Source organism: Netta rufina (genome assembly GCF_964035555.1).
Source record: "Netta rufina genome assembly, chromosome: 11".
Classification (NCBI taxonomy): Eukaryota; Metazoa; Chordata; class Aves; order Anseriformes; family Anatidae; genus Netta; species Netta rufina.
In genome coordinates this window covers 5,368,448-5,383,604 of record NC_140134.1, presented here as the reverse complement: position 1 = coordinate 5,383,604, position 15,157 = coordinate 5,368,448, and the positions used below count along the sequence as shown (strand labels likewise).

Here is a 15,157-nt window from a genome sequence, read left to right as displayed (position 1 = left end):
GCCCATTGACATTCTAACATTGACAGGAGAAATGTGAATTTTAAAGAATATGGCAGGTTGGAGAGGCAGACTGGATGGATGCCCAGTGGAGAACTTCAAGTTGCACCAGTAGTATTTCAGGAGAATTCATATTACTTTTTCTTCCTAATTGGGTTTCAGGGTTAATAGGTAAGCTGGTAAAACACAGAACCACTAAAGCTTCTCAGGTCTTCCTACCTTACCATTCTGATCCAAGAATCCTTGGTCATAGTAGAAGCAGCAGCTTGGATCTGGAGTGAAATACATTGGAAAGTTGAAAGTAAAGTGTTTTTCCAAATCTTCTCTTGTAAAATGTTTGACCTACCTATTGTCCTTTTGTGCAGCTCTTTTTATTAGAAGAGATGAGAGAGAGGAAGTACGATGGGTATGCCAGGGCCATCCAGAAGGCATGGAGGAAGTATGCAGCCAGGAAAAAATATGTACAGATGAGAGAAGAAGGTAGGTCCTAACTTCTGGTGACTTATTTCACATTTATCTCTTGTGCCATATTTTTTGTTATTGGAATCATCTCCCTCTCTTTAAAGGAAATGATTGCTTTGCGGACTAGGAATGACTGGAAATTGTTGGACCCCTGAGGTACCACTGATGAGGTTAACTGTTCTGTATGTGTGGTTTTGTTGGACTACCCAGTGCTTTGGTCTCAAAACAAAGCCAGACTGAGTAGGAGAGAATTTCCGTAGTTTCAGAAGCAGTCCTGATTTGTCAGAGCTGCCAAGCTTGCCATCAGTGTATTTCAATAGGAATGGATTTAATAACCATGTGGATCTTTATATAAGGATTAGTAGCAGTGCCTCACTATTCTTTTCCTATTAGAAGCAATTTGGTTATCACTTCTCCAAAAGTTCTGCTTTAAACCACTAATGCTCCTTCACACTGAATTTAGAAAATTTAGTAAATAGCATTAATCAATGTCTATTTTTTGTATTTAAGCATCAGATCTATTGCTGAACAAGAAAGAGAGGAGACGGAACAGCATTAACAGGAATTTTGTGGGAGATTACATAGGCATGGAGGACCATCCAGAGCTACGCCAGTTTGTGGGCAAGCGGGAGAAGATTGATTTTGCAGACACCGTAACTAAATACGATAGGCGGTTTAAGGTAGGCTTAAGAACAAGATCCACTGATGATCAGTTCTGCTAGGGAGTCATACCGATGTCTCTACAATCATTTAACAAACTCCATGTGTCAAAAAAAATCTAGGATAGTAGCTTGAAAATAGTCTTTCACCCCTCTTAACTCTCAACATTGAGATTTTCAAGCTGTTTGTTCCAGGGCAAAAGGGAATTGCTTTATGGGACTTGCTGGGCAGAAAGCTAAATTAAGAAAGGGAAGAAAAGCTACTTTAGTCCAGTGCAATCTGAGGCTGTGATTTATCACATCAGATTCCCCGCACGCATTCAAATCAAAGACTGATAGCCTTGCCCCAAATCATTATATATTGTATGCCCCCAATACATTATGTATTTTTGGAACAGCATCATGACATTAATGCATTGATCTCTGTATAACTGTATATTTTCAAACAATTCTGTTTCAGAGTGTGAAGCGAGATCTTGTCCTCACTCCAAAGTGCATATACCTCATTGGGCGTGAAAAGATAAAGCAGGGTCCAGAAAAGGGTCAAGTTAAGGAAGTCTTAAAGCGAAAGATGGAAGTGGAGAGAATTCTTTCTGTTTCTCTAAGGTCAGTATCTTGAACACATCTTTCCACTGACAGAAATTTGTGTAAAACAATGAAATAAGTTGATTGATGAAGGGTGAATTCCATAAGCTCTATTAATTGAATGTTGTAAACAAAGCTGGAATCACTTTAATTCACAGCCCTAGTATGTTATAGCAGGTGTTTGTTAATAAACATTTTCTGACTAATTGTTAAAATGGTTCACTTGGTTTAAGTCTCACCCAAAATGTGTTCTGTGAAGCATATATGCACTATAACGTGCTCAAGAAGGTTTAGTGAGTTTTGGCTCAAGCTTGTATCTGAGAGGTAGTTCTTGGATATATATTTAAATACACCTTGTGTGTATCCAGTGCTTCCTGAAGAGTGGTTCTCTGTGGTGAGCTGTTAAAACCTTCATTCCTAGTTGGATTTCACATCACTTCTGATGACTGAATATCAAACCAGTCCCAACTTGCAGGAAATATCTGTGGTGGTGCCCACAAAGAGATAAGAAACCTGGTTAGGTGAGTAAATAAAAACAGGAAGAAACTTCCCATGAGACCCATAGATTTTTGCCTGTATCACTTCATCCCCTTGAAGATGAACAAAAAAAGTCTCTGAATACCTTTGCATTTGTTATTGCAGTTTATCAGAGCTGGCAGCTGAGTATTAAATTTAATATAAAAGAATACAGATCCAGCCTAATGGACCAGCAATAATTCTATAAATATTAAAATTTTGTAGTTTAAGAGAATACTCTGTAGTTGAGTACTATATATTGACAGGTACGGCAAAGTGTTTTTTTTAATAATATGCTTATAGAACATTGTTCCTATTAAGATGCTCAGAAAAGATATTCAGAAGTCTTCCCACAGACATAATCTAGTACTAAAACAAAGATTTTCACATTTCTGCATTTGTAGACTAAATTAAATCTTTCCAAGATTAGGAAAATGTCTGCTTTTACAATACTGTTTTCAAATCTTGTGGTTTATTTTAGCACACATCTTTCTAACAAAAGCTGCAACAGCAATAGATCCAGGTTAAAAGAGTGGAACCTGCCTAGTTAGTGTTCCAAGTTTCAACTGTGTGCTGTACAAATATTAAACAGATTTCAGCCAGACACTTGAACTGGGCCCATAGCATTCCACAGGCAGAGTTGCATTGAGTCAGCTAAAAGCACAGCTGCCTGCCAAGGTAGTGAAAGCTGTTACACTCTTCTCAAAAGTAAATAACAGTTCCACAGAAGGTTTTGAAGGAAAACAAAATGTGCATAGTTTGGAGGAAATGTGTATATTACATTGTGTCTAATACTGTTTTAAACTTAGCTTATTGAATTTATTTTGATGGAAAAGCCATTCTTTGTATATTCTAAAAGTAGCGTCAGAATTACAAACTGTCAAGCTATCCAGGTATTCCCCCCAGAACAAAGCTGCCCAGAATACACAGGATCAGGAGAGCTTTTCCTGTTTTCGTGTTACTATGGGCTGAATTCATAATGGATCTTACTTAAGGAATATTTTAACTCTGTATTGATACAGTTTATTAGTAATACAATACCCTGGCTGCAGAGGCTACACAAATTACTGCTTCACTAGAATCTGAGATGATCTTTTGTCAGTGATCAGAGTTGCAGCTTGTAGTATTTAACAGTCTTCAATTAATAAATCCAGAATGAAGCTTTTACACAGTACAAGTATTGCCTCTTTGTATTTTTGAAAAAAAGTTTTTCAGAGGTCATGCTCAAAACAAAAATTGCGTTAGCTCTCTAGCTTGCGTTGTCTCATGTGTTTTCAAAACTCTAGTTTGTAGTTTATTTTTAAATAAAATTCTAATTCTCAACTAAAAAGGAAGGGAAACTCCCTGTACTTTAAATTTTGACACCTGTAAGGTAATTGACTTCTGACCGGTTTTGAAGTCTCAGTCCTCTGCCTTGGAAGAAAATAATTGAAATGACACTTTTTAGGAGCTAATCTAGACGGGCTTTTAGCTCTGTTCTGTATTACAGACAAGAAGGGCAGAACATTCAAGCAGTACTGCCACATACTCACATCAAGTAACACTACGTAACAATTACTAAAGGAATTATCCTTTAAAATACAATTACCCAATTTGTAATTTGTTCTGTGAATTGAGTATGACAACTACTCATAGAAGTCTGCTAGTGTTTTTAATAGCAGTAAATAACTGAGTTTTACAATTTATCTGATAACCAGTGACACAGGATATCCTAACACTGTTGCAAAGGCAGGCTCTTTGCCAAGCAAGCTAAAATAGGACCACTGGCTTGGTAGTATTTCCTATAGTGCTGGGGTTTTTCTTACATGTCTCTTTCAGAACCCTGCTGATACTCTGTTTGCTTGATGGTAGGAAGGGAGGTCATGGTTTTACTTTATTTTCTTTCATTTCTTACTGCTATTTTAAATACTAAGTAGGTAATTAGGTAAGTTTGTGGCTTCATACACACTTCCATAAGCTATAGGAAAGATTTCAGAGTTTGATCTTTTCAATATGGAATATGTAAGTGGTGGGTAAACTTTTGGAAAAATGGGTAGCAGTATGACTTATTCTTCATCTCAGGTTAGAAACATTTTTATATCTAACAGTCAAGAGTATCTGTAGCAATAGTACAAAATTTTTTAATTCTGCATGAAGTAAATTGGTACTCACCGTCTCTAGAGGGAGTCATAGTCTTCAGTAACTAGATGAAAAATGATGATGAGAAAGCTACCTCTGCTTACCACCTTCGTATTTAAAGAATCAGCAATCAGGGAAACCAGCTGTGAGAGGAAAAGGAAAGAGAATGCTTAAAGTGGAAAGCTGTTAATTGCTAGGTAATTAGGATCAGAAAAGAGTGATGAGGGAAAATAGATTTAATTTTCTCTCTGATGGAAGAGAAGGGACTTCTTTTCTGAGCTGAAAGTTATTTCAAGTTCCTTATTTGCAAGACTTAATTTACTCTTTGACTTACTGTGAAACTTTGAAGTATTGCATAATACGTAGATGGGATATCAATGCCTTCTCTGTGTGATTTATTGCTATGCAAACCATTTAAAGACGTTTTTCCTTAGTGCTCGTTATGTAACTTTGGCTTGCCCTTCACTTGGCTGCCAAAGCCACCTGCCTGGTTTTCCACAATCTTAATCACTGATGATATTGACACTGCCAAGTTTTATGCCATCAGCAAGTAAGTTTTTAGTATATTGGTTTTAGAAGAAACTGTGAAAACTACTAATAAATGCTAATTCTAAATCCAAACCTTTCATATCCAGGATTTGAAAGGTTTATTTCTCCAGAAATGCAAACAGATAGTGCCTTTTTCACTTATGAGACAACATCTAATGTATTGAAATAAATTGCTATGCTACAATTATATTTTCTAATATTACTAAAAGCAGATGATGATAAGATGGGAGCAAATAAATAACAAAAAGTCACAACTAATATGGTTAATTTTAAATTTGTGTGAGATTTTAGCGTGTTGTGATGGGGAGGTCAGCTGCTTGCTTGCAGTAAATGACCTTGCTGTAGATAGCTTTTCAGTGTAACAGTTGTAGGGTGTTTTGTTTTAAATGCAGCAGCTGTGGATGGAGTTGCTAGACATTGTATTGACAATATCTTTATCAGTTGTGACTATGATAGGTCATATTTATGACCTGCTTTCTTTTCCTTGCTTTCAGCTTTCTTCTCTTAAAAAAATAAAATCCTGTAATCATCCTTGTTGGAGCAAGGAGAGGGTGTCATGGCTAGACAAAGTGAAATCTTATTTCACAGAGACATCATGTTATATTAGGTTTAAAAAACCAACCAACCAAAGACACTTATTTCCTTGTTTTTGTTTTATTTGTAAAGCTTTATGTATATTGCTTTTTAGAGAGGTTGCAGAAACAGATAGCCACTGATATAGTTATAGCGAGGAAGTATGCCAACATGTTGTTAAAAGGAAAAACAATACATTTATAAACAAGTTAGCATGCTGAAACAACACTAATCTAGCTAGAACTCAGAGGAACTGTGGGGACTCGGCAGAAATCAACCAAGTAAATTGCTGATGTGGATATAATTTTCTGTGGAGTATTTTTGCAGCGTCTGTAAGCAGGAATCGATCCATTGATGGCAATAGATCCCAACATGTGTGTTTTTTGTACTGTATAATCATTAAGCTAAAAACGATGGAGAGTTAAGAGCTTTCATTCAGAATTTGCTTGCTTTGACTTTCAGTCTTACTTTATGACTAGTAACTTTCAAGTTTCCAATTCATCTCTAATCACAGATTTTGCCATTGTTAAGGAGATGGACTTTAATTTTAACTTCAATAGCACATGTTTTTATGAAACATTGATTACTGTAAAATGAGCAAACAGCTTGCCTGTGTTTCAAACAGGATTGTTTCAGGTATTTCATTATCGACTGCTCAAAATAAGTGTTCTCATAAAGCAAGACTCTATAGTACACGCTCTTTGGACTTTGTGTTTTTAAAAATTAACCATGTGTACAAATTTCATTATAATGCTGGCTCTATTTGCTATTGAAATTTTAATCTGAATGGTAAATCTCTCTGATTTCTTTTCAGCACGATGCAGGATGACATGTTCATTCTACACGAACAGGAATATGATAGCTTGCTTGAATCAGTCTTCAAAACTGAGTTTTTAAGCCTTTTATCAAAACGATACGAAGAGAAAACACAAAGAAAACTACCTCTGAAATTTAGCAATACGTGAGTTATGTTTTTTCAGTGCGCTTTTAAAGAATAAATAATCATTGCTCTTGCTGACAAGGCGGATGAGTGAAAGCTGCTTGCTGAGCTCCTGCCTAGTGCTTTGCTTTAGAATAATAAGAGACAAAACACTATAAAAACGCAAGGAAACCAGACGTTTTTTAGCTCATTGGAGTAATAGATTGGGGTTGTATCTGGGCCATCTGCCACTTTCCACTGTCTGTGGGCGTAGGGGAGTTGCTTGCATTCTACTGAACGTGCAGCAGGATCAAAGGTCTGCGACTTCGGCCTGTCCCAGCTCAACTTTGTGCTGTCAGTGCTGTGGCTGTGCAGCAGGGGCCAGGCCAGTCACTGCACAATTAATGTGCACCCATAGAGCAAGCTTTCCCATCTCTCTGCTGCCTGCTGTTTCCTCTCATGAGAAGGGAACATCCTCTTCAAACTCCTTAACCTTGACCCAGCAGTGGAAACATTGTGATATTTGGAACACAATTCCAGAGACATAATATAATAATCTGAAATAAGGTCTCTTCTGCCAGGTGAGACGATAATTCCTGGAGGAGCTTGTAAATTATTTTGGGAACATTCCTTATAAACAAGCCTGAAAAGCTACTGAATGTTTGATGTGTGTTTTAGCTGTAAGGGCGTGCTGGAAACTATCCCAACAACTGTTTTTGTTAATACTCCTACCCTTGAAGTAGATTAGCAGCAGCAGGCCTCGAATTTTTTGTATGCTCATTTCTTTAAAAGAAGTGCAAGAATTATAAAAGTTAACAGAGAGTCTTATTTTAGTTTGAAAGGGTATAGGAGGACAACTAAAGTTGGGAACACTCCTATAGCATATGCTCCTATACTCAAAGCCAGGAATAAATATTTTTAATAATCCAGTACCAGGAATAAAAATTTTTGTTCATGCCAGTTGTAGTGTGTTATATTTCTTAGGTCTTGCCCCAAACCGTGATTTTCTTAGCTTATATCTGATTGCATTAGAGAGCAGAAGCAGACAGATAGTATGGAAATACTTGGAAAGAGTGTGTATGTGTGTGTGTGTGTGTGTGTGTGTGTGTGTATATATATATATATATATATAGTCATTTATATAGTTCATATATATGTGAAAATAATTAGAAAGATTGAAAAGTGTGTGCAAAAAATGTTCACTCCCCAAATATGCACAAGGCCCACTCATTAAGCACATATTGGGCACCTAATGGCATATACAGAAGAACATTTAGGAATGGAGCACTTGCTAGCTTGCACTGGTAGAGTCTTCTAGTGAAATCTGTCTTATGGTGGACATGTCTGTTGCTTAGACCCTTGTATGTTTTTCCTCAAACCTCATGTATCTTCTTATCCTCTCCAGAGTGTCTTAAACTTCCTTCCTGTATTATGAAAGCCAAAAGATCAGTTAAGTAGAACATGTAAAAAAAAAAAAAATTAATTAGGTGCTTTATATCATTATTCACGCATTGAATAGAGATTCTCAATCTAAGCTTTTTATTTTTATATCTCTAAGTTATCTGCTGCCAGGTGATATTGTCCTGGTTTGACATGTAAATTCTTTGGTGTTTGTTTTTGTTTTTGTTTTTTTTTTTTCTTCTTGTTTTCATGTGCTTATATTAGGCTTGAAGTAAAGCTGAAAAAAGAGAGCTGGGGGCCCTGGAGCAGTAGTGGTTCTCGACAAGTGCAATTTATGCAAGGCCAAGGAGATATAGCCATTCTCAAGCCAAGCAATAAAGTGCTGCAGATCAGCATTGGACCAGGGCTACCAAAGAATTCCCGTATGTATGATTTTCCTTTAGAAATGAATGACTCCCGCTTTCCCTCCTTGCCTCTCTCGCATCAGCATTTTCATTGTTTCTCTGTTACACTGAAAAGAAGATCCAAGTTATGGGTCCCACTGATGCAGCAAATTTCCCTACTGTTTTATAGTCTTTCTGAAATTTAATAAATTTTTCTAAGTTTTTATTTCCCTGTATACCAAATGCTTCTGAAGTGTCTGAGGTTCTCCTTGTGGCAAAATAAATAAGGGTGTTAACTTACATGCCATAGTACAAGCAGCAAGCACAATTAGCCAAGCATTTTGAAGCCGAGTGTTTCAGTCTACTCAGAGCTCGTGCAGTTCTTACAGTCATGCTGATGCAGAAAGGACATGACCTTTGTACGTCACCGAAGACTGAGCTCTAAATAGTATTGTCTGTAAAAAACAGTCTCTAAAGGTGTTTACCTTTTTGCCATATTAAATCCTTTCTGTGAAGCTTCTACCTCTTAGAGGATTCTATGGGGAGAATAGGGAAAGTTTTTTTTTGGCACAGCTATCTTATAGGATAAAAGAAGGAAGAAAATAAATCTCTTTTCAAAGTAAAACACCAATATTTTAACTAGACCTGGAAGCATACTGCTAAATTGTTTTCCTGTTGTTTTCCTATCAAACAGGACAGTGCAATAAAATGGGGGGGGGGATTTCTTGGTATCTAAAACTTGATTTCTAAAACTAGTCCCTAAAGCTAATAGTCCTTAAGGCTCAATTCACTGCAGTAAATTGTCTTGAGACATCTCTACCTTGAATCCTACGGCTGAACTGGATCACAAAAGGGAGAATATGCCAAAGGCATCCTTGTTGCACCTAAAGCTTTAGCAGAACATGGCCAACACCGCACATTAGATTGATTACTCCTAAGATCAGCCTCTCTGAACACAGAGGGGCCTGGTGGCCATAACCTTACCTAATTAATGTAATCAAAAAAGGGTAACAAAATGTTGCTGATTCTTTCAGGTCCTACTAGACGTAATGTTACGCAAACTAGAGGGTATTCTAACAGGTCTCAAACTCAGACTTACCCTATGAGAGCAGCGCCTCCTCCTCCCGGTAAGTTTTCTTAGCCTCAAGTTTAAAACAAAACTCAAAATTTAGGCTTTCACTTTTTTCTTTTCATCTGTGTTTTTTTTTTTTCCATAAAAAACAAATATTAAGAGGATATTAAAATTTTGCTGTCTTAAATTAAACATACACTGCAGACATTTTTGAAGTGTGTCATTGGGAGATTAGTGGGAATCATCATCAAACTGGTATTCCACCAGAGACAGCTTGGTTGTTAGGGATGCTGGCATGCTCAGTCGCTGAGGAGAAGATACTGAATCTTAAAACTAACCCCATAGCCTCTCTGTCGTCCTTTTTAGGGAAAAATATACACATTAATCAGGATATAGCCAACACTTTGTAATGAAACTGCTTTCAGGCCCATAAAAAACAGAATGCAATTTATGTCTCATTGTCCTACCCCGTTAGATAACTTTCATGTGTACTGAATGCTGAGCCCTATGAGCTCTGCCAGCAAGTTGCATGGCTTTTTTTTCTGTATGGGATTGATGTAATTAGGGTGTTTCACATCTGCCCTTGAGCGATATGATTAATTTAGCCTGTGAACTCAGAGGAAAGAACAATATCCCATTGACCTACAACTTCCCAAGTAGTTCTTTTTTCTACATTCCCAGAGTGTTTTTTTCAATTATTTATTTAAACAAAAGGTTCTCTTGCAGTCAGCTGCTGTTTTTTTGAGAAGCACAATGATAAGACTGTAAGTCGAGTGTGCAACCAGTCTTGGTTACCAAATGCCAACTCCCAATCCTATTGAAAAAAACAACTCATAGCCATATGACTCAGACAAAGGCCTGCATGATCAACAAGAACTGCATATATTCTAGCAAAGTGGCATATTATTGTAGTTAACCAGTTTGTGGACACAGACAGTAAATACTTGTACAGAATGAATTAAAAAAGCAAGGGAGGGCTGCTTTCATTTGTATTTTCAAAATTTCAGCACTTTCACAGCTACAGGAAAAAAAGAGACCAAAAAAATAAATTAAAGGAGTCTTATGACTGTAGACCTAGCTCAAACTTGCCTTACAATAAGGCAAGTTTGGATGTAGATTTTCTTTGCATTCAAGTCAAAAGCATAGACAAAACATAATTGCAATTCAGCCTTTTGTCATAATATAGCCCCAGCGCTCATGACAGCTGCTGAGCAGACATGTTACAGAGTCCTAACTAAAAGAATCTGATTCTGTGTTCAGCAAGACACTGGGCTGACTTTACTGTGGTACTGAAGTAGATAATCACAGAGCAGTAAAATTACGCTGCAGTGTTCAGGCAGGATAAATGTAACTACTGAAGTTAAGTAGTTGCTGTGTTGACCCATAGGCATTGAAACAGCACGTTTAAAAGGTGAGCAGACTTTTTTCATTCATTCACTCATCCATTCAGTCACATCGTTTTTTAAGGTACATGTACACTTACAGGAAGCTAGACCAGTGTACATGCACACATGTATGTCTGTACGTGTGCACGTTCACATTCATGTGTCTGTATGCACAGGCATACTTATGTGCATTTTATGTATTTGTGCATTTGCACATATGTACATCTGTGTATCCATGTGTTTGTGTCTGCTTTTCATGTGTGCCTGCATACATATCCATAGTTTGGACTGGATGTGTTCATTCTTTATTTACTTCCAGGACATCAGCAAAATGGAGTAATAAATCCTTCACAGTTTGTACCACATCCCCAAGTCCCAGCCAATCAGAGAAATCTGTATACAAATATGACACGACCAACTTTACCACGGCAACTGTCAGGAGGATCGGGCAAGATTTCACAGCAACCAGAAAGCCTGGATTTTCTGAAAGTACCTGACCAAGGAGCAGCCGGGTAAGTTTCTACGTTAATTTCTGTAAATAGTTCTGTAAATACATAAACTGTTCATGGCTGATTAAGTTATCGTGGATGACCAGCTTAGGCCATTAAGCAGCTCTCAGAGAACTCGCCTTCCATAGGATTTTAAAACACATGCTCCTTAACAGGTTATAGGCCTTTAGGAATGAAGGTAAACCAGTTCCAATTAAATATCTTAAGCTTGCATGGTGCCTTCTGCTTAAGGATATTAAAATACAGTAGGCCTTCTTTCCCTTCTAGTTTAGGGATAATAAAAAGTAGATGTGCTGTTTCTTGGGAACTATCAGCCACATGCTAATCACAAAAGTTGCAAGCATATTCTGAGCATTTGTAGGCACTACTAATTTTGACAATTTCAAAACCCTCAGCATATGCTAACACCTTTAAGCATGCTTCCATCTTCAATGCCTTAAAATAGTGAAGTTCATTAAATTGACATACAACAAGCAAAGGTGTTTTGCTAATGTTAGATTCTTATTTTGTCTTGAGAGTAGTTCACATAACAGCAACAAAAACTAAGCCATATGCAGGGTAAACCACTATGATTTCTACCAGACAATTGCGAGTAAAATTTATTATTGTGAAATGTAGCACCTACCAAGTACCTAATGAGGTAATGTTAGTCACGCTATCGCATAGGATTAAAAACATCAGTTGCATCATACTATATAGTTCCTAATGCTCTGGGTATACACCAACACACCCATCTCTTTCAGTCATCAGTTTATAAGGATCATTAGTATATATATCACAGTTTCTACTTTTTGTAATTGCCATTTAAAATAGTTCACCAAGAATAAAAAAGTACCTCAGACATCTTCACTGTCTGCCCTAGCTTGCACTAATATCAGTGTATGCTTGAGACAGGTAGGAAAAAAAACACAACAGCAATTAAACCCACCAACAGCTACAGCAGTAATTGCAACTAGAACAAGTATGGATCTGCCATCCACCTCTCTGATTTTATGAATGTCAGTTTTCTATAAGAAGCCACCAATGAGAGACTGCTCAATTCTGAAGAAAACAAGGAAGGAAGAGGATGTTGGAGAGAGTGAGGATTGATTTTTATTGTTCTTATTCTAAAAACAAACAAACAAACACCAACAAAACAAACAAACAAACAAACAGCTAAGTCACATTTAGGCTTTAACATTCCAATACACAGGTTGCTGGCTATGTAGTAAACCCCACAACTTCACCAAATAGTTTGTTCCACATTTTGAAATACAGTAAAATGCAGCTTGGGGAAGAAGTATTTTGGTCAAAAATGTTAGGAGGTGCTGCACCCTGAGGAGAATATAGCCAAATAATAATTTCAGGTGGGCATTGCATTACAGCTTTGGAAAGTGTTGGGGTATTGTTGGAGTGAATATACAGTGGTAAAACCTACAGGAAGAAAGATTTATTCGGATACTTTGTATTCAATGTGTTAATGCTAATAATACCCAACTCTGAGCACAATTTGTAACTGCCATAATAGTAATAATACAGCCTTGTTCTCCCTACCAGTACTAATCATTACTGAGCCATATTTCAGTAGGCGTTTCCAGAGCCATTTTATAATCTAGTTTCCAAGCAGAAAAAGCACGGTGCAACACTGTCAAATGGTCCGTTATAAGAATACAGTAGTGTCCTGAGGGAAAACAGCAAGTCTATTAAAAATAAGTCAAAAAGCTGCAGTTCTGGGAACAACTCCAGCAGAGGCCAGCCCCCTTGTTGCCCAGTAGTGGTGCTGGTCCGCAGGCCGGCTGTGCCCCGTTGTGCTTGAGGCACGCACCCTGCTGGCAGCCGGGGGAGGCTGAAGCCAGCCGCAGTCAGCAGGAGCAGGCCTGACTCTGGAGGTGAGAGCATTTTTGCTGGGACTTGCTATGACCACACAGCGCGCTGCACAGCAGAGTTCTGTTCTGCCTGGCTTTTTGTTCCTGCTGCAAGGGGCAGTATATTCAATTTTTTTAGAGAGCCTGGACAAATACAAGTGTGTCTTACCACTCCAGCAGAAAGGCTAAGGTACACATCAGGTGTAGCTCATCTTCCAGCAGAAGACATATTAAAGAAATAGTTTACCTGGCAGCTCTCTTCCTAGTTTTTCTAATCCTGTATATAGTCCTGGGGACTGGCAGCAACCTCAAAGCCTTGCCATTGCATGGGAACTACGCTGATTAGTGCACATGGGTTGCTGCACTGAAACCTGTGCAGTGAAGTATGACAAGGCACCAACACAGTTCAGGCTTTAATTTCCCTGATACCAGTACCTCAAGATGCAGTACAGACAGCAATGCAAGTTCTGATCCTTTTCATCACCTCACTTCTTACTGCCTGCACTCTTGGCCAGCACAATTAGGGACACAACTGGTCCAAACTATCTCACCAAGCTAGCGTATCATTTCCCACCGATAACCACTCCCCCAGTCAGTCCAAAAATAGTCTAAAAACAAGAACAAAAAGAGAGACAGGCTCACAAAGGAATGGAGGCAGCAGATATGCCAGAGTTCAGAAAGGGCACCTGAGGGGTTCTTCCTGGTCTTCCTTTCAGCTGAACCTGTTCAGTGGTACAGCCAGACATTTCGAGGGGACTATCTGCAAGTTTCTGTGATACATTCAGCTACTATGAAAAACCAATATCCCAAAAAGCAAAAGAACAAAAGAAATACAAAGGGGCATTTGCAAGGCTTTTCCTCCTAAGTGTTGAGGTCCTTAATTTACTAAAATGAAGTGGTATTGCCATAATTCAGCAGTGGCTTCCAGATATTTTTTCAGTTTTTCCTCTAGTGTAGCTGTACACAAGACATTATGAGGAGTTATGAATTTACTATTTTAAGACCACAGCTGTTATTGATGTCATTTTAAGGGTAGTATTTTTACCAAGTTAAGTTTTATCTTTAACAAGGTTTCTGTATTAACACATCTTTAATTTCTAGTGATTACTAACAATCTAATACAAGTCCAAATACAAAAGGCAAACAAAAACCCACCGTGCTCTCACCATCAAGACATTTCATTTAAGATGTTCTTGTTCTGTTGTAGGCCCAGAAAAGCTGTTACTTCTGTGAGACTTAACATATTTCCACATCTATCTAGTTGGTCTAGGCTGCACACTGTATTGTATCCCAAGCAAATCAGCAGCCTAACAACAGGAGAACAATCCTCCCTCCACTTGAAAAATTTAGTCCCAAAATGCTAAGCCACGCTTTAAGACAACCCCAGCTCATTCTGTGATGTAGCTCACTGACAAAAATGAAGTGTAGGACTTATTATAAGTAACTACAAACATCTTCTGCATTATCACAGTTCAGCTCCCCCACCCCCACTCCTCCATCACAGCTTTTAAAATAGGAAGTGCAATGAACAACTAAAATGACATATTGCATCTAATACCTGTTCTTTCTTCCAGCCTTTATTAGCTGATGAGCTGGCAAAACACATTTCTTCCCTTTCCTTTTCCTAATCTTTGGAGTGGTCATAGCTGTGACAGACTTTGTGCAGCATCTCCCCTGCTGCTTCAGAGTTGACTATAACAGAACAAGTCCGTAGACGGTCCTGGAATCTGAGACAACTTAGGACAGTCTCTCTTACAGCTTAGTCACAAGAATGGTAAAGTAGCAAACCCGTGAGCTAGAACATTGTTTTTATTACTGGAAATTAAATTCCTGCTGAAATGGGAGCACAGAAGGAGCTAGACTAAGCCACGTAGTTGCAAAGATATGCATGAGCTGCATGTGTCCATTTATTTACGTTCTGGTCTGAACACTATCTTCACCTATGTATTTAAACTACTGTTTGGAAGTACTCGTTCATCCATTTTCAGTAGGAAGTAAACAGCAACTCTTAACCCTTTCATGGGGAAGAGTCTTATATGCCTATATTTAATTGGTGTGAAATTTAAGAGCTATTTTCCCCTTTTCTATGATATTCTTTACAATCTGTTCATCGGGATGGGTTGATAAAGCTTAGGTTCAAGTCATAATAAACTTTGAAACACATTAACATTGCCCTTCCATCCTC

At 38.0% G+C, this 15,157-nt stretch overlaps 1 protein-coding gene across 1 annotated transcript in view; it reads left to right on the top strand.

The window, feature by feature from the left end:
• The window catches only part of MYO1E (myosin IE), an 86,576-nt gene that overhangs the window by 69,682 nt on the left and 1,737 nt on the right, over positions 1–15,157 (top strand). Inside the window, exons 20-26 of the mRNA XM_084293302.1 lie at positions 363–477; positions 970–1,139; positions 1,579–1,724; positions 6,274–6,420; positions 8,044–8,201; positions 9,197–9,289; positions 10,939–11,131. Coding sequence (XP_084149428.1) covers positions 363–477; positions 970–1,139; positions 1,579–1,724; positions 6,274–6,420; positions 8,044–8,201; positions 9,197–9,289; positions 10,939–11,131 — 1,022 coding nt within the window. The remainder of the gene's footprint in view (positions 1–362; positions 478–969; positions 1,140–1,578; positions 1,725–6,273; positions 6,421–8,043; positions 8,202–9,196; positions 9,290–10,938; positions 11,132–15,157) is intronic.